Genomic DNA, 19,804 nt, shown 5'->3' on the forward strand with positions numbered 1-19,804 from the left:
CGAGCCAGGCAGAGACAGGGTCCAGTCACCATTGTCTGGGCAAGGTGGGAGGCCGCGGCCCCTGGCCCTGCAGGGGGGTACACCCCAGACACATCCCTGCTCCTTCAGATAGGGCCATGCCCCTCTGTGGGGGAGGTATTCAAAGGAGTTGAATAGGGGAGACAGAGGCACCAAAATACAGACAAGTGAAGCAACTTGCCCCAAGGGCGGAGCAGAGAGGCTCAGGAAGCAGAGCTGTTCCTCAGGCACCACCCCTCCTCCACCGTGTGCCCTCCCTGCCCAGCCTTGGGGACCCAGCCTCCCCAGAGTGCTCCCAGGTGGTGCCCACTGTGTCCCAAGACTCAGTTCCAAGGCCCCTCATCCTGGTGTCCAGGGTCCAGGACCTGACTAGACAAGATGTTCAAGAGCATCTCCCAGCAAATGGGCGGCTGGGTGAGGGCCCGGGAACCGCTCTCAGGGCTGAGCGTGACAGGCGGGGTCTCGGCACAACGGAACTTTCAGAGTCACCGGGAATGACCTGCACTTCCTCCCCCAGCCAGGCAGCTAGAAGCACCAAAGGGATCGCCCTCTCCTGGCATTGCTGTCACTGTCTGGGGTGGTTGCTGGAGTCCAGCTGGCAGGAGGTGCCGTGCAATACTGCTTTCCTGGTGGACTGGGCAGCAGCCTGGCCATGTTTCCACGGAAACCGGGCTGGGCTCCTCCTGGTAGGGCCACGTCCCCACCCCTCTCACCCCTCTCCAAGCACCTGCCAGCCTGCAGGTCTGGCTTTGCTCTGGCCTGCCAGGGGACCAGGAACTCAGGCTGCTGTCAGCACCTCACAAGGGGAGGCCTCCAGAGGGGGCTGACGACATTCCTCACACAGGGAGCTGGAACAGAAGCTGGCAGAACTGGGGCGAGGACAAAGACAACGAGGACTCTCCTCTCCCCAGGGTCTCCTTAAGAACCTGACAACAGCAGAAGCCCTTCCCCAGTAATCGTCTGTGTGGCAGACCTTCTAGAAACAGGGGGAGGGAGAGGATGACATCCCATGGTCCTTCTTGCCCCGAGGGCCTGTTTGGGTGGGATGAGATCACGAGCGCTTGGTGCAGAATGGGATGAGGGCCTGAGAAACGGACACTCTGCTCAGATCCAGAGAGCTTTCTGGAAAGGCCAGCCCTTTAATTCAGCTTGCGGGCACCTGCCCCAACATTCCCTTCATGGACGCTGGGCCCAGGCTGCAGGAAGGCCCAGCCAGCTCCCAGCAGGTGCGGGGGACGTGCTGCGCTCACCCTAGCCGTGCTATTTACCCTGTGCCCCTGCACATGCGAGAGTGGCCCTTCCAGCTTACAGGCAGCAAACCTGACCATGACTTGGGGCAAAGGACAGCTACTTGGCTCAGGCTCAGACTTCCTGGATCAGCTCGGGGCTGGGGTTTCCACCTGCAGACAGGGCACGTGAGTCTGCAGGCTCGACCTTCAGCTGACTTATTAGGTGATGCAAGCATTGCTAATACCTTTGCGGCTTAAACATGTGGCAAATGATGCTGTAGTGGTCTCTGAAGGACGCAGCCCTGTGCCTGCCCAGGCCCCTGGCAAGCAGCTGGAGGCACAAATCAGCGCCTGTGCTGTGGAGGTGGCCCGGCCTCCGGGTCAGCTTCGCTCTCCTGAAACCGACTCCAGCGGCAGCCACAGCTAAAGGGTTGCTTTAGGCTCACAAGGTCTCTCTCTCTGAGGCTAGGTACCTTTGGTTTCAAAAATGAATTAGGTGGGAGGCTGAAGGCAGCGCCTTCGTCTCTGAGAACTGCGGGGCTGCGAACGTCTCCACCGGGGCCACAGGCTGCCGGGTGCCGTGGGGCGGCGGCCTCAGCTCTGCTGCATGTGGGCAGAGGCGCCTGCCCTGCTCTAGAGACAGCGCCGCTGGAGGCTTCAAGGCTTGCAGGGGGAGCTGGGAACCTGGGAACGCAGAGACAGGTTGGAGCTGCATAAGGCATACGAAGAACGCCGCATCCTCCTAGGCCAGGCTCCGGCATGGCCTCACGGTGCTCACCGGCCTCCTGATATGTAAATACCCTGGGAGGGACACAGCGGCTCAGTCGGGGGGCAGCAAGGCCCCGTCCACATGCCACGTATAACACCAGTTCAATATCATCCAAGATTGACTGAGGAGATGATATCTGCTGGAGATGAAAGGAGGAGCAGTACCGTGCTCCCCCAAACATACCAGCCAGGCTTTTGCATCACAGGGTAACAGTCTCCTTGAGGGTAGCAGCGTCGACCCCTGCCCAGGTGGGGTCCCCTCCATTCTGGACGCACCCTGCATTGTTTCATGTTGGGGAGGGAGCAGATCCAACCCAGACTTTTTTTTCTCTCCAGAGGTGAGCTCAGCTCCCTAGGGACCAGACGCCTGATTTCCTTCTGCTGGAGGTACATGGTCACTGGAGTTGAAATCCTTTCCACCAGTGCCCACTCCTCTTCCTCAGGTTCCTTCTTCAGAGTCGGAGCAGCCAGTCCTGGACACTCCGGAGGAGGTGGCAGGGGAGGAGCGAGGGACGAGAGGTAAGCCCACCCCCCAACTGAACCAGAGGGAGGCATGAGGCCTGCCCACCCTCTCCCTGCCAAGAATACTGTCATTTTCCAGAAAGGAGCCAAGTCCAGCTCAGCAACTGAAAAGGCCGAGGCAGAGGGGGTGGGGCCGGGGAGGCATATGGCGAGAAAGGCATCCTTCGGAAGTACGTTGGCCCAGCGGCGGTTTGAATACTACAGCTTTTCTGTGTGTTCTTTCACGGATCAATCCTTTTTGCCTGTCTTTGCAATTTCATGGGGGAGAATCCACCTATTCCTTCTTTTCCCAGGGACACTTCTTCAAAATGAAAAGAAAACGGAGACGATGAGCCTGGAGGGAAGACGCACGAAGCAAAAATAAAGACAAGGAAAAGGAGTGAAACCAACAAAACTGGGAGTGTGTGGCGGTGAGGTCAAGGTCAAGGTCAGGCAGTGTGGTGGCAGGCTCGGGGTGGCTGTGAGGCTGAGCAAGGACCTGGGCTCCTGCTAGCTGAGCTCAGCTGGGCTGGCGCTCTCCCGCGCGGGTGGGACCCCGGAGGGGTGCGGGGTCACGAGGAGGGGTTTGTAGTTGGCTGAGTGATCGGTGGTCCTCACAGCTTGGCAGACCCCCATGCTGGACCCTCGTCCTGGAGGTGGCGGTGGCTTTGTGGTAGTTGCAGTGGCTTCGTCTCCCCCTCTCCCCTGCTCCTGCTTGCAAAGTGGTGGCTGTGCCTGGTGGGCTCTGTTAGGCCAGAGAGTAGATGGCGTTGACGGGCGACGTGGCCTCTGAGCTCTCGTTGCCCTCTGTTTCCTCCTTGTCCTTCTTGACTGTGTACTGGCCGATGAAGGAGCCATCTTCGTTGAACTGCCCCTCACCACCTTCGCCATAGTCCACCAGGCTGTCGTCGCTTTCTTGCTGCTTGATGGTGCCATCCAGGGACGTCTGGCTGCCCTGCAGGGGCTTGTTGTCCTCGTCACTGGGCAAGAGAGAGGCAATCAGGTCCGGAGCGCCCGTGCGTCCCTCCCTCGCTGGCCCTGTCCAGCTCCTCCAAGAAGGGACGGCACCCAGGGAGGCAGCAGGTCGGTGCGGAGCGGGGACTGGAGCCCACACTTCGGCACGCCTGGTCTGGGGGCCTCTCTGTGAGGATGGGCCACTTTCGGGGTGCCAGGAGGGTTGGGAGGAGTGAGGATGGGGAAAGAAAGAGTTGGCATTCTAGTCCCTAGTCCAGAGTGTCCCTGTGTGCTGTGGCCTAGAGTAGGCCCCTTCCTCTCACTGGGCCTCATCTTTCCATCAGGAGGGTTGAACCAGCTCTGAACTCCATGACCTGTGGCTGTTGGGAATGGGCCGGCCCTTTGACAAGAAGGGAGGCCTGGGGTGTGATGAAACACCCCTCTCCCATCTGGATTCTCCACTCTGCTCATCTACACACGGATGCTCCAGCCTTGGGCCCAGCAAGGTTGAGGCAGAAGGGTGTGTGGATCAGGACGTGAGGCAGCAGCTGGAGACAAACTAGCATGGCACAGGGAGTCCTGCCCAGCCCCCTCCTGAGGCCCCTGGTGCTGCCTGAGCCCCTCCTGTATAGGGAGGTGGGAGATAAAGTGGCACCAACTGGCTGGGATGCCTGCTGGGCCCCCAGGAAGCGAGACCCTCGAGGGCTGGGTGTCTGCTGGGCCCCACATCACATCCTGGCTGGAAGACTCTGTGCCCTTTAGCTCAGAGCAGGGCCAGGAGTTGCTGGCTGCACTTCAGAGGGAAGTGAGCCCAGACAGGCCCGGGTCGGCATCTGGGTCCCTGCACACTCCCCTGCCTGCAGGCTACACCCAGCGCTTCTCGGGCCTGGGACAAGCCTCCAGCTGAGTTGCCATTAGAGTGAGCAGAGCCTTCTCACTTCGCAGCAGCGCAGGCAGACGGCCGGGGAGGGGGTGGGTACAGAAACCTGGAGTCAGTAAAAGGAGGGCATCAGCGCACTCAGCCCCCCACCTGGACACAGTAGGGACAGAGGAGGGCAGCAAGCGAGGAAGTGGGTCTCCAGCCTTGGTTACACTGCCGTGTGGGAAGCTGAGCCCACCTTTGGAGAACTGGCAGATTGCAACGAACAGGCTTCTCATCTCACTTTCTGGTCTTTTTCACATGCGCCCTCCACCCTTCTGCAGGGCACCTGGGTGGTGTCTATGTGACTGTCGTGAACTGCAGGCTACACTAAATGCAGCCCGAGCACAGGGAGGGCTCAAGGGGTGGGAGGTCGGGGGAGGCAACTTCAGGGAGTCAGAGGCTTGAGAGGGAAGGGGTCTAAGTTTGGAGAGAACAGACCCTCCTAAGGGGATACTTGAAAGAAACCAGAATGATGGGGGCCCTAGTCCCACCACCTGTCAGCCTACCTTCCCAGAGGCCTTTGAGGAACAGGTGGGCAGACGGGAGCAGGTAGCAGAATTCCCTCCAGAGGCCAGAGTGGAACAAGGCAAGGTATGTTCCTTCTTACCATTGCCAGTTCAGTTCTCCTGGACTCATGCAAGGGGGGGCTCTAGAAGGGATGCTGTGACCCCGCAGAGCCAAAGCAGTGATGTGTGCATGTGTGTGTGCCCATGCACAAACCGGTGCCTGTCTGTATGTCTGTGCAGGTGCAGGTATACAGGTCCATGTATGTCTGTCCAGCCTCACTGTCAGGGGGCAGGTTGGGATGGGGACAGGTGTTTTTAGCCAACACCTTGGTGTCTGGGGGATGAGAGGGCCTGAGGAGGTGCCTCATGGTCAGGTGGCCTGGCCTGGGCATCCTTACCCCTCCTCTGTAGCTGCACTGAGGGCCTGGAGAGGAAAAAGCCCCAGGGCCTTTGGACCAGATGGCCAAGGAATGACTCTGAGTTGGGCCCCTCCAGGGGTGCCAAAGACAGCAGGGAAGAGGAGGGATAGGGGTTCCTTGTGTATGCTCCTTTGGGGCTGGCTGAGTGGACGTGGGCAGGAGCTGCCAGACAGGCTCTGGTGTGGGCAGTGGCCCTGCTGCCCATTGATCTGATCCTGGTGCCAGGCTGCTGATGGGCAGAGTGGCGGAGGCCCAGGATAAGGAGAGGTCAGAGGAGGACAGCGGTAACCTGTCCTAACAGAGTACTAGGTAGGTGGGGACTTATTCCCACCCCACTTGGTCTGAGAACGAGTCTGCCACCCCCACCCCCCCATCATTCCTTAGCTCACAACAGCTTGCTGTCAGAATGGATGATGGCAGCCTTGTTAACCAGATACAAAAGCTCATCTGGATCTGAGAGGACACAGAGGAGCTGCAAGCTGGCCCTGGGCAGCCCCAGCCCTGCCACCTGCTCCTGCAGGGCACATGCGAGAGTCCTGGGCAGGGCCCCTCCAGGTGGGCCTCTGGCCTCTTATCTGGAATATGGATTCTGGGCGGTATGCCTCTCCTTCTAGGCCGTAGCCCAAGGATGTCACCCAAGCTCATGAGGACAAGGCCTAGCACACCCCTTCCACCGGCACCACTGCCTGTCATCTGACCCAGCCAGGCTGCAAGACAAGACATCTCCCCAGGCTGCTAACTGCAGGGCTAGGCGAGCTGTGAGCACATAGGCACAGAACCCAGGCCATTCCACAGCTTGGGTGGCCAACGGCTTGTTTTCGGGTAAAGAGGAGGGAAGGACATAGAAGGGTGAGCTGCGTGCTGCTGCATGAATGCAGCGCTGGTCACTGTGTTGGGTGGTGTCTCCTGAAGGTGCAGGGGGGTTCTGTCTGCACCATCTGGAGGACTGCGGACCTGATGGCGGAGGGCCAGGGCATGGACACAGTGGCCCTCCGCTCAGCTGAGCTGCTGCAAGGGCGGGGATCAGGGGCAGCCCACTTTCAGGGCTCAGGTGTGAGCAGGAGCCAGCGATCACCCACCTGTAGTCGAACGAGCCGTCCTCCTCTTTGGGATCCTCAGGGCCGAGAGGGACATCCTTCTTTTCTCGCACTTGATCAACAAGAGAAGCAGAGACACAGACAACTCAGCAGGACTCTGACTCTAGGGCAGAGTCTCCCCTTTAACCAGGCACCACCCAGGCCTCCCTGGCTCCTGCTTCTTACATATAATCAGCTGCCATGGGGTCCCCTATCTCCACGGACCCCTGCAATCTCCTTGCCTCCCCTCCAGGTCTCCCCCAGACAGACACCAAAGGGACGTGACCCTCTCCTTGGTACCATTCTCATTCTGTTCTCTCTCAGGATTGTCATGCTCATACCAAACGCCAGTTCTTTCCTTAAAGGCGGGGAACTGTGTTTCTTTTTTTTTTTTAAACCAATAAAACAAGAACTATTTATTCAACAAGTTCATGCACGAAATTGTACAGATGGGGTTTGTCAATATTTTAGGATCCATAAGAAGGCAATTTTGTTGGAAGCTGATTCACAGAGAGGCGATGTAAGCTCAGACTTACAGAGCTTAGGCAGAGATCTAGTTCCCCAGCTGGTTCGTGTGGGACTTGCAATCAGTCACCACACGTTAGATCAGGCCAGTCGCTAAGCCCAACGGTGACGCAGCAGCAGCATGGTGGAAAGCAGACTTTACTCAAGCTGGTCACGTAGGAGAGTGCAAACAGTCACTACTAGTAATAATTGTGGGTAAAATTGCTGAGTGCTGACTATATGCCAGCACCATGCCAGGGGGATTATCCCACCGATCCCCTAAGCAGCCCTAAGACAAGGAAACTAAGCCTCAGTGAAGTTAAGTAACTTGCATGCATGAACAGCTAGTGGCGGAGTGGGAACGGGGCTCCGGCTTCAGTCACTCTGAGAGCAAGAGAGCCGTTTGCGACTGCCATTGAATTTGCTCTTTAGGAGAGAAAAGCAGCAGGAAGGCTAGAAACAGCCACAGGAAGGTGGGTAAGTGCTTCTTCAAAGCTCCGAGCAGAGAGGATACTCTAGCCATGTGCTGGAATGGAGAGTGACTGCCCCCTTTTTTTTTTTTAAGATTTATTTATGCATACAAGAACTGGGGTACAGGCCGGGGTGTGTGGGGGGTAAGAGGACTCATCAGAGACAGTGGGGAACAGAACAGACAGACTGCCCGAAATACACTGCTGAGGGGAGCAGCGAGTGAGACAGGAGAGGTCTGCTGTGCCATGTGGGCAGCTCCCTGGCCGTCTGGGGATTGAACTCATGCTGCAGAGGCTGTGGACAGCTTCACAGTGCTGTGCTTAACCCTTTGCGCCACCAGGGAGGCCAGGAAAGTGACCTCCCTTGTTATGTCACTCCCTCCCCTACACCTCCACTGTGATTGTCAACATCTACCCACGGGCCTGCCGCTCATCCTGGGGTCTTCCTACCAAGCCAGCAACTGTCCCTGCAGGGCAGAGCAGCTTTCCTTTCAGTGTCCTTAGCACCCAGCACAGAGCCTGGCACACAGCAGCTACTGGAGTGACTTCATTAATTTGAGATATGAGACAGAACAATCACCCCCTTTTAGAGGAAAACCGAGGCCTTGAGGGGCAAAGGACATGTCACATGATGTCACACAACTAGTAAGGGAATAAAGTCAAGTGAAGGATGACCAGGCCCCTGGGTTCCTGGTCTGACTTGAGGGTCCCCTGTAGCTGGGGGAAGTGCTAGCTTTGAAGAACTTTCTGGAATGGGATAATTTCTAAATGGGCAGAGTTTATAGGACGAGTCCTATAGGTATTCTGGGTCCTCCTGGAACAGGGGGTGAGCTCAGTGAGTCCAGAGAGGGTGAGCCCTCTCCCTAACTCTGGCTTTCTCTCTTACCAAAAAACCAATCCCACACAGCACAACGAAGCGAAAGGAAAGATCCACCAGGAAAAAATTAGAGTTTCCTGCCCTTTCTCATAGATGCCCCTTCACTTACAGGAAGGCTTTACCATGAGGATCCCAGGGCCTGAGGACAGCTAGGCAGAGAAGGAAATAAAACAGAATTTCCTCTCCTTTGAGTTTTAGGGGTATCCTAGCGGAGAACTTGTCCATAGAGATGAGCTCAGCAGCATTTGGGGGGTGTGTTTGGTGATGGTGTTGGGGGAGGCAGGGAGCAATTTCATCCTGCAGTCCAGCAAAATCTCCACTGTCAGGGTCATCCATTATCCTGTCTCCTGTCACCCTACCCACCCCATCACAGACAGATGACTTTCTTGCCCCTGCTTGAAAAACAATCAATATTTCCAGAAACAAGAATGCCAGAGTTCCTTGTCCTTGACCTTGGTTTGTCTAGGCTAGAGGATCTTGAGACACATGGAAAGAAAAGCCTCTTCGGGCTTCTATAAAGCCCAAAGCCTTTTCAGGAGGGAGGGGTCCCTCAGTGCACCCCACGCCTCAGCCTCTGCTGCTCCTTATGTCAGGGCTCCTGAGCTCTGGTAGGGGTGTCATGATGAACCCTGGCCACCCTGAGCCCAGCTGTGCAGCCTCTCTCTTGGGGGTGCTGCTCCTGTGGAGCCCCTCCCCGCTCCCGTCTCAGATGTGGTTAAAGAAAATGCCTTTCTTCCTTCCTCCCGCCCTGGAACACAGGATCTAATCAGATTCAGGCTGAAAAAAGCCAACCGACTGAGCAGATGGTGATGAGTCAAGGGGAGGGCAGGCCAGACCTAATAGGAGCTGGGGTTCCTTCCATCCTCTTTGGAGCTGCCTGGAAGGCTCCATCCGCCCACCGCAGGCGCACTGATTAGCCCAAGGGCTTCCTGGCAGCTCTGGGATGTACAGGACAGGCACGGAGAGGGCGGTATGGCTGCACTCAGCAGGGCTGGCTTCCCTGGGAGTGGACAGGCCCCAGATGTGGCCAGGGACCTGGTGACTCAGGAGCACGTCAGGGCCTGCACGTCTTACCTGGGTACTTGCCTCCTCGACTCCGCTTGATGAAGCAGACGATCAGCAGGATGAGCACCAGGAGTGCGATGGCACACATGAGCCCGATGAACCAGCCCTGGGTGGCAATGTCCGCCTGGTTGTTGGTGTAAGCTGGCGGGGGGCCAGAAGCAAAGGCGTGAATGAAAGAAGGGGAGGAGGGGGTGTGAGGGAGAACTTGGCTAGTTCAAGTCCAGGCTTCTCCCGGAGCCTAATGCTACCAGCTACCACCGACAGCCTCTACCTCAGATGATCTTACAGGACAAAGAAAAATGAAAAGCAAAGGTCAGAAGGTCAGGAAAGGGGCTGAGGAAAGGCAGTGAGGGAGCGTATAAGAAGCAGAATGCTGGACAGGTACCCCAGAAAGGCAGAAGTTCCCAGGACAGGCGCGGACAGGTGCGGCACTCTTGCAAGCCCAGGGCTGCTCAGCCTGGGGGGAATGGGGGGGGGGCGCAGGCCTGGAGGCTGATTCCCTGTGGATGAGCCCAGGTGGAGGAAACAGGAGCCACATGCTACCCGTGGAGGGAACGGGCAGAAGTAAGAATGTCCCCCGCCTGGTGGCTCCGCTACAGCCGTTCCACCAGCAAGGCCCTGAGCCCACCGGGCCTCCTGCAGCGAGGTTGCCTGTGCTTGCTCACGTCCCCCCCGCGCTGGACTGTGCAGCCCTGACAGCAAAGGCAATCCCTGCCTTTGGGTGCCCCAGATGAGCCGGCAGCGAGGTCGGGGCTGGGTCAAGCTTCCAGAGCGCCCCCACACCCCTGCCAGACCACCTCTCCTGTGGCGATGGCCCTGGCAGCTGCGATGAGCCCATTGGTGCCCCTCTGGGAGCGCGGAAAACTGCTTTAAGCCCTTTCGCTACTTGAGAGGTTTGGGGGTGAGGGCTGAGGAGGGGTGTGAAGCAGGCATACCCTGTTTTCTCTGGACTGGGGAACAAAAGCAGCACCTCCTAAAATGTGGCTGCCATGGAAACAGATGGGGAGGGATCAGAGGGCAGAGACCTAGGGGACCAGGAGCGGCCTTGAAGGGCTGGACCCAGCAGGAGCCTAGAGGCCCAGGAGGCCCTGGGAGCCGAGTGAGGCTCAAGGCCTCCTCCAGGGGAGAGAGGGACCAGCAGGGGACCCTGGGTTTCATCATGTCCTGTCTTGCACAGGTGTCTGGGCGCCACCCCGCCATTGCTCTTTCTGCGTGGAGAAGCTGCCTTCACAGCCTCCCTGAACCAGCCAAGGGCACTGCACCAAGAAGGCTCTCAGTGACGGTGAAGACTGATGAGCAAGGACTTTTACCCCACTGCAATCTGGCCGCTCCAGCCTGACAAGCAGTGGGTCCCCAGGAACACACTCGCAGCCACTCCCCCTCCTGCTCCCGACAGGCTATTCCCCCCTCACCCGAGTGATCGTCTCAAAACCCCACAAAGGTCAAAGCCCTTTCTTACTTCCACCTCCAGTGCTTCTCATCACCACGGGGAAAGGCCCTGAGCCTCGCCTGGACCTGCAGGTTCGGTGTCAGAGCCTGGCCCTTCTCTCCCTTCTCAGCCTCCACGTGCTGCCACACTGGCCACCCTCGGCCCTGCCTGCCCTTTGCATCTGCCGTTCTCCCTCCGATGACCATTTCAGTGAGGTCTCCTCTTCAGAAAGGCCTGCTAGGCCGTTCCTGGCTAAGCAAAGGCCCTCTCTCATTTCTCTCATCCATAGCACTTGTAACCATGGGCTGTGTTACGACTTATGATAGTTCACATTTATAAGTACTTCCTATGAGCTAGGTTCCAAGTACTACTCTCCAACACATTCTCTAACATAACCTCAGAACCTGGCAAAACAGATTTTTAATTACTGTCCCATTTTACAGATGGGAAAATTGAGGCATGGAGAGGTTAAATGATTTGCCCAAGGTCACAGAGCTGCGTGCGGTGGGTTGAGATGAGATGTCAGGCTGTCTGGCCGGAGGTTGCATCGTACACCACTCCACCCTTGTCCCTCCCCCAGAAAGTCAGCCCCTTGGAGGGGCTGCGGGTTGTCTATCCCCCTGGGCAGGGGGCACAGCCTCACCTGGGAAGGCACTTGGTTCACACTGACTCAGCGATGCACCCTTCATCAGGCCACTCACCCTCTCCCGGCTTGGTGGGACCTGCTGACCTTAGCCTCCACACTGCCTTCCTTTCTGCATCAGCCTTTCCAGCAGGCAGCTCAGCGGCCAGTGGGGACGCCTGGACAAGGACTGCATTTTGTTCTCACTGGGGCAGATGCAGAACCAGGCCCATCACAGTCACCCTTGCACGTGTCAGCTGGGCCTTTGCGTCACCTGGCAGCCCATGTCCTTCTCACTCACCGTCCCTCCAAAACTGTCCTTCCCAGTCACCTTCTCCCTGGTGGCTGGCCTGTGGTCTGGGCTGCTCAGCCCAGACCAGGGAGCCTCATGGCCTCTTTGTCCCGCCTGCCTGTTGGTAGGGCTCGCCCTTGCCGCTCTGAAGCTGTAGGGCCCGATGCCTCGCCTCCTTGATGCCTCAGTCTGGCTAAGTCTTGTTTCGATCGCCGCAGTGCCCTTCCTTCTGCTGTCACACATGGTGCGGCTGACTTTGTCTTACCAGAACTCCTCTGAGGGGCCCGCCAGCTTTCCAGCTCAAGCTCACGCCCTAACCAGCCCCTGGCTCCAGTCTCCGCCCTGGTGGGCTGACTTCAAGGTCTCCAGTGCTTTGTGGAGGAGGCCATCCCCAACCCACTGCCACGTGCTGGACTCCACCTGTCCTCAGGACCTGCCTTTCCAGCTGGCAGCCCATCCCCTCTCACCATCCCTCTAGCTGGTTCTGCCCCTGTGGGCCCAGGCCCTCCTCACAGCTCCACACCTGCTCTAACTCAAATGTCTTCCTGCCCCATCTCCACCCCCACTTCAGCTGGTGGCCTCGCCACCTCCCAGCCCTACAGGTATCACTTCTCTGTTCTAAGCATCCCTCACATCCACCTGACCCCTTTGTAGTGTCCTTGCCTTCTGCTGGTCAGAGCCCGAGGACACGCAACACCCATCCTGCCGCCTGAGCCTCCTTCAGAACGGAATGTGTCACCACTGCTGAGTTATCAAACTGCGGTTGGTTTCCCAAGCCCAGAAGGCTGGGCTCCGCCCTCCCTCTGCCCGCTCATGCCAGTCGCTGCAGTGACTCTGCTTCCATCTACTTGTGCAGTGTGACATTTGCTTGTCCTGCTTCCGGCTCTTGGTTTCCAGTTATACTATTAAAATCAGAGCAAGAGGGATCTCTTGGAGTCCGAGATGTTCAGCATATGCTGGTCATACAACAAGTGGTCAGTTACTGCTTAGTGATTAATAATCCACTTAACCTTAATCAGGTGTATCTGGGAAATCACTCTAAGTCCCCTCCGCCAATGCCAGCAGGGGTGACGTGGATATCGGAGCGGCCAGGTACCCCTGTAGGCAGCCTTCGAGTTGTGTTGGGATAGTGGCTCCCTGCTCTGGGGGGACAGTGGTCTGCCTTTCCACTGCAACCTAACTGTTCCTACCTGCTGGTGCTGGCTCTGGTGCATCCAACAGCCTCCATAAGAGCCCTTTCTCATGGGGGAGCCTAAATCCCAGGGAAAGTGGCCAAATGGGCAGCGTAAAGGCAAATGGAGCTTTCCTTTCCTGACAACTCCACGGCAGGTTCAAGTGCTATCTTAGTCTTTACTAAGGTCGGAGAATTTCTGTGACATGTGGACACAGAAGGCTGTTCAAGACCAAGTGGGGCTGGGAGTAAGGTGGCTCAACTTGACCCACGAAAATGACTTAGTTTCTTAAGAACCGAAAGAAATTCGGGTCACGATGATCCCACCACAGGGCGACCCCTGGGGGCGGGGGCAGTGCAGTGGCTCCAGGGCCGCTCCCTCTGGCTGCAAAACGCCCCCTTCCCCGCCCTCCGTCTTAATCTGCTCAACATGTGTCCGATTCCTCACGCATCAGTAAACAACACTCAGAGACCGGGCTCACTTCCGGGCCTCTCTCGGTGCAGCTAGAGGGAGAGCGAGACCACACCCACCCAGCAGGCCACAGACTGCTCCTTGGGACCAGAGGCCACGGTCCATGTGCCTCGAGACCACGCCCCACAACCCCACTCAGAAGCAAGCTGGGCAGTTCCCGCTACTTCTAACCCAAGCGGGATAAGCGTGGCTTGGCCATGGAAGAGAGCCCAATCGCTCAAAGTCGGCAGAAGAATTTTAGAGCAGGTCTCGAATAGTCTCCCTATGGAAACGTCCTCTTGTTATGACATGGAGAAAAAAACGTTGAATGAAATGATAATCAAGAACCTATTTTCTTTCTGTCGTTTTACTCCAAGTCGCAGTTTCCAAGAACCTACAGACGCCATGAAGTGGGCACTTACTGGATTTTAGAGCTAGGGGCGGGGGAACATAAAGAACAGGGCGGGAATTGCCCCAGATGCCATCTGATTTGGCTTCAGCATCAATTTCCATCTCTCCATTCCCATCTCTCCCCACCCTGGGTTTCTCCCAAGTAGCAGAAAGAGGCTAATTACGGTTGGCCCCCAACGTCCCCGCACCTGGCCCTCCTGAGGCCCTAGGCGGCTGCTGTGTCTCGAGGCCCCACTGTCAGCGTGCCCCACGCGGCCCCCTCAGCTCAGCCGTCCCGCCTCAGGACAGAACGGCCGAGGGGCCTCTTGGAGCCCACAGTTGTATATGTGTGGCCCCTTGGGTTCTGGCTTTAAGTGTCCTACATGGGATCTTTGTGGGAGGCTGGGGAGCCCGTAAGTAGCGCCCGCATTCCTTCCTGAGCCACCGTGGCACATTTGAGTGGTGGCCTATGGTAGGTACCCGGGTGGGGGATCATGTGACCTGGGCTCTGCCACAGCAAAGTGTTATTTCCAGAGGATCTGGACACACTCACAGGCACACTTTAGGGAGTAAGCATGTTTTTTCCAAGTCGCAGTTCTTTCCCCGTGTGGTTTGCACATTTCTAGCCAGTGTGGGAGGAGTGAACAATCTGTATGGGGGTAGGGCTGGGTCACAAGCATGCACACCCGCAGGCTGGCGCTGGGAGGAGCTGGGAGACTGTCTAAGTGCCCAGTGCCTCACTCGCTCTGAAAGCAAGCTCTCGGGCTCAGCTGCTCAGGCCCAAGAGCACAAAGAGAAGGATCTGCGTCGAAGGGTCAGCGAAGCGCTACTAGTCACCAATATCCACTGACGTTTTCTGTTCAGCTTCAGGTCTTCCTGGCAGGCTTAGGACTCTGCTCCCCAGCCCTCACCCGCAGTTCAGGGCTTAGACGTCAAACTGATCTTAGCAGCTTTGCCTAGGATGACACTCTATCCTCAGGTCTCCCCTTTGCTTCCAGCATCTGTGCTGGTCTCAAATTTGCAAAGAAGCAAAATCAAATTCACACACCACTGAGCAGCAGCTTGGGGCTCCCCCTGGGTCAGACAGGGTCCAGGCACCTGCTCCACTTGCTCAACTGTCCAGGAAGACCTGCTGCTCGCCCAGACATCCTGCCTGAACTGGCCTGGCCAGCCCCAAGCAGGCAACTGGACTCTCTGGCTCCCTAAGTCCTGCTGGCACGGACATTTGGAGGACAGGCCGAGGACTGGCAGGAACCAGCCTAACAGGGTGGAGGAGACGTGGGCAGTGATCACATCAGCATCAGCAGAGAACACAAAAGTCAACGTTTAGAAGTTTGTAAAAGTTAGTGTGTAGTGTTTTCCTCTATCCTGGGTCTCCACACCTGCATGTGGTCAGGACACCCTTGGGGGTGGGAACTGGTGCTTTTCTCTTAGTCTCTTTCCCTTAGGCCTGGGGCTTGGCATACTGTCCAGTTAGCTGCTTTGGAAGATATCACAGTTTCCAAACTGCCAGCCACCCTGAGGAGTTGAGATCACTGAGCCCACATGCTTGCTGAGCCCTGTTGACCTGCTCGCCTGGCATTGATGAGGCTGCGCCAGCCACAGCTGAAGCCCATGGGAGCCTCACACCCGGCACCAGAGAGCTCTTCCCGCCCCAGCATGACAGAAGGTGGACCATCTAAAAGCCACGGCAAACTTGGGACAGACATTAAAACAAAGCCCCAGACAAGTGCAGTCACGTACTTGAGTTTCCGGACAACAGATGACGGTGACAAGGCAGTGACACACATGCTGATCTTTGTTTTGGGTCTTGGGGAGATTACTGGGTCAAGACCCCTGGACAGTCCTATCCCCTAATCTCGCGAGACAAAGCAAGTCCCTGCACACAGTGGGCAGGCTGGACTGCCCTCCAGCAGCCCCCCACCACAGGGGCCCCAGCCACACACACCGAGTCCACCGAGCCCCCCGAACCCCCTGGGGGTGGGAGGCAGCCTCCTCTGCTCTTGCCCTAGGATCTCTGTTTCCTTCCGACTCCCTGTTCATCCCCATGGGGCAGGAGAGCACTCCCTTCCGCTGGGCATGCACTGCTGGCTCCTCCTGGCTTTCTGGGAGCTGAGAGGCCATGCAGGATGGGGGTGGGGTGGAGATGAGTCTTCTTCGGAGACAAGCAGGAAGCTGAGAATGAGAATGAAATGCCCCATGCTTCTAGGGGCTGGCCAGGCCAGGTCCCCTCTCACCTGTACTGGTCATAAAGGTGATGACGGTACTGCTGATGCCCTCGTTGTCCCGGGAATAAACTCGCAACGTGTACGTCATCCCGGGATAGAGGTCTGTTAGCTGTACAGACTGGGCCTGAGCCTTAACAGGGACAGTTTTTTTCGTATGGTTGCCTGGGGAACAGAAACCTCAGTCAGCCTGGGGCCAGGCACGAGGAGCTGGGGAGGTCCTGGTCACCTGGACAGGTAGAAGCACGGACAAGGGCCAGGCCTGGGCGCAGACCAGGAGGCTACCAGGTGGCGCCACCAGCCCTTCTACTTAATGTGACTCTATGTGAGGCCCTTCAGCTGAGGACACTCTTCTCTCTCCAAAATTGTCCTCTCCTCACCACTCTGGCAGTAGGCCTAGCACTGAACACATTATGACCTGCTTCCTTGAACTCTCAGCCTGTCAGGGGATGCTCATTGTCTGGACAGGGTCAGAGGGCCGCTTGGCCTGTCCTGGGAGAAGGAGGTGAGGCAGTACTTGCTCCTGGGCCTGCATTCCTGGCTTCTTCTCATCTAATGTTGAGAGGAACCTAGTTCACAGGTCAGGAGATGAGCATCTGTGCCTGGGGTGAAGGGTGAATGGGGATGGAGGGCCCTGCACAGGCAGGAGCAGCCCAGGGACTGGATTCTGTGAAGTGACTCCCCTTCCGATCGAGAGAACTAACTGTTGACTGTTCCTAGGGCCCTCCTGAGCAGCCAGCCTGGGCAGGTTTTCTGCAGGGGGAGCAGCTTAAGTGCTTAGTGCACAGCACGGTGGCAGGGGTTCTGGGGAGGGGGGCTGCCCTCCCAGGAGGCAGATATCCAGCCTGCACTGTACACTGACAGATCACACCTTTGGTTCCAAGACTCAGTCAAGCCACCAGCTCTTGGAGACAAATGACCCTGTCTGTGTCTCTAACAAGGGGCCATTGGCGACCCTCTGGGGACAAAGCACGGTGGTGCCCCAAGCCTGAACTGGCCCCATCTGTTAAGTGGAGACAGCAGAAAACATGAATCTGAGTTAAGGAGACCCAGAGCTGAGAGTCGGCTCATTTGGGGGCTATTCAGTGCCCTCAACCTGGGCGGGGTGGGGACAGAGGCCATTCCCCAGACCCCCTGCCCGCACAGCCCCACTGCACAAGTTCCTTTCCTTCTCCGGGAGCCTGCTCCTCCCGCCTCACTGCTGTCTGAGTGTGTATCGATTTCACTACGCCCTAATTAAGGCCGGCTAAAAGGCTGAGCCTGGGGAGCTCACGGATCTCTGTAATGGCATCGACACTCCCCGCCGCCGCCACCCCGCACAGCAATGCTTACTGTCGATGTACTCAACCACAAAGTCAGTTCCGGGCCCGAAATTGTGCTTCCAGGTGATGTTGGCCCATTTACTGTTGGGGAGCACCGTGACGTTCCATATGGACTGCTCGTCGGGGGCTGGTGGTGGGTTAGAAGAGGAGTTAGTGGTGAGGAGGCAGGCAGCACTGCAGACAGACAGACAGACACACACACGTAACCAGGATGGGGTAGGCAGAAGTGGCTGCCCAGCCGAGCTCCAAGCTGCCTGGGGCCAGGCCAGAGCTGCCATCCAGGCAGGAGCTTGTGGTCCGCGGGGTGCGGGGCAAGCTGCAAACTGAGGGTCCACAGGAGGGGGCAGGCATGAAAAGGTAGTTCCGATGCACCAGGTGGGCTCAGCCCTGCCCAGCTCCCTTGTCATGGGTTTGAACGGCGCAGTGAGAAAGGTTAGGAGGAAGCCCCACTGGCAGGATGCAGGCAAAGCGGGCGATGGGGCCCCTCTTTCCCCTCAACTATAGATGTTCTACAGGACGGAGACACGGTCTTTAAGAGCCACTCAAGAGTCATGGGGAGCCTGAAAAAGGACAGGCCCACACATGGAGCCTGGTGGGCTCCCGAGACAGCAAGGGGCTGCCACGCACGTAACTCCAGCCAAGGAGCCAGGTTCGTTCCTGGTCAGCGGGACTCAGGATCTTCTGGAAAATGACCTCAGATGGCCTAGGGCCCAGAACCCCAGGGTCCCGAGTAGACCCAACCCTCAGTGGCCCAAACACCAGAGGAAACTGGTTCTGTTGGCTTCTCGGCACCCCGGCCTTGAGACTTCATGTCCACGCAACATGGAAGACACTAGTTTTCTAGTTCCTGTGAGCCGGGAGCGCCTGCATCAGCTGTCGTGTGGTCCGAAACCACAGCCTTGGACAGGATAATAGCACTAATGTTCAAACATAATCATTTTTCAAGAGTCCCAGCAGCCTCATCACATTTCCCAGCAAAGATCTAGCTGCGGAGTTCCAGGGTGAAGCCCGGGATTTCAAAGACTTTACAAGTGTGACTCCTGTTTATTTTATTGGCACGTTAGCGGGCACTGTCACCAACTCACTCGTCAAAAATTAATGGAGCACACAGACAATGCCTTATTCACGATCTACCTGGCACATGACCAAGTCTGCAGGGCCGGGAATGGTAACAGGTCTGGTCTTCACTTCTAAGTGGCACCTACTTTACTGCAATTGTCAGCTGCCTGTTGTCCCAGGTGAGGACGATTCATGTTGGGTGAAGGGACAAGAGAGGGATACCACCATGCCACCCTGGGGTGCTCTCCATGGCTGGGGAGAAGGCAGGTGTCTTTGCCCATCTGCCAGGTGCTTCCACTGTACTGGAAACGTAGGGGCTGCTTTAAACCACCCCAATCCCACTCCTGAACATCTTACAGTTCTTGCTAGTAAGAATGAATTTTATGAGTCATGGTTTGGGGCCTGAGTTTCTTCTTCCTCAGCTCTGGGCCCTGGAAATAGCTGGAGACTGGGTTTGAACAGCTTGGCCACCAATACCATATTGACCCAAATCTGACTGTCTTAAAGGTAATGAGGATATGGGAAAAGGTCAAATGATGGGAAACCAAAATGACTTTCAGGTGGGAATGGCGGGAGGGAAGCAGGAATTACTCGCTGGCTCCTGGAATGTGAGAATTCGGGAGTATTCCTTGGAATCTGAGATGAGTCAAGGGCAAAAAAGTCTCATTTCACCCTGAAAAATGTACCCTCAAGGAATATTTTGTCCTAAGATGTGAAACATTCCACAAACCCAGGATGATAGAATTGTTCTGCCTTGATAAAGAAAGCGAGGAAGTGAAGGGTGTCCCCAAACCTAAGGAGGGACCAGGGGCAGGGCCAGGCTCAGCTGGCACAGCTGGAACTTGGGGTATGACAGCACACACAGGGGCCGGTCCTCCATGGTGACAAAGTTGATCTCACCAGAGGACCAGAGGCTGCCAGGGAGCAAAATCTGCTCCCCTTCATCCTTTGTGATTCTCTTGTGTGAACTCCAAGCATTAAAGTAGGACCCAATAGGAACCCCACTTACATACAAAGGCTGGTCTAAAGAACAGCCACCACGAAGCCTCTGGGGGCAGCTTCTAATGGCTGGTTTCTCCTCAGTCAACTTTGTCCTAAAGTGCATGTTGTTTAAATTCTAGATATAGCAGCACCTTTAAGGAAGTCGGTGTTCCAAAGCATGTCACCTGTCTGCCCCGTGCGTATAGCTCCATGTCAGCAAATTAAAGGAAATACTCACATGCATTAAGCCTCTATGCTAATTCAAGTGCTGAGAAAAGTGGGTGGGAGATATATTCAGAGGGTGAGGTCTTGCCCAGGAAACGGGGGGCCGACACCCGACAGTGGCTGAGGGGACTCCGGTCCCCGCCACAGCCAGCCTCACACTGACTTGATAGTTGCAAGCGAGAGGCCTCCCCTGTGGTAGTAAGAGTGTTGGATGCAGTTCTTAGAAGCAGCGCTGGGTTCCCCGGGGTCTCCTCACACGGGAAGCCCAGAGCTTCCTGGCGTGGCTGCCGGAACAGCACATCCTCCAGGGTCAGCAGGCAGCCCTGGC

At 56.9% G+C, this 19,804-nt stretch overlaps 1 protein-coding gene across 5 annotated transcripts in view; it reads right to left on the reverse strand.

Moving 5' to 3' along the window:
* Positions 1-3,264: 3,264 nt before the first annotated feature.
* The window catches only part of NFASC (neurofascin), a gene marked incomplete at both ends in the record, with an annotated part of 170,792 nt that continues 154,252 nt past the window's right edge, over positions 3,265-19,804 (reverse strand). For 3 of the 5 annotated variants that reach the window (XM_084245074.1, XM_084245073.1, XM_084245072.1), the window contains 3 exons: positions 3,265-3,496; positions 6,397-6,466; positions 9,319-9,450. In XM_084245074.1, coding sequence (XP_084101200.1) covers positions 3,265-3,496; positions 6,397-6,466; positions 9,319-9,450 — 434 coding nt within the window. Of the gene's footprint in view, positions 3,497-6,396; positions 6,467-9,318; positions 9,451-15,901; positions 16,055-17,221; positions 17,339-19,804 lie in introns of all 5 variants that reach the window. The other 2 variants (XM_084245071.1, XM_084245070.1) reach the window with 1 other exon arrangement.

This window comes from Talpa europaea (genome assembly GCF_964194135.1).
Source record: "Talpa europaea genome assembly, chromosome: 10".
NCBI classification, from domain to species: Eukaryota; Metazoa; Chordata; class Mammalia; order Eulipotyphla; family Talpidae; genus Talpa; species Talpa europaea.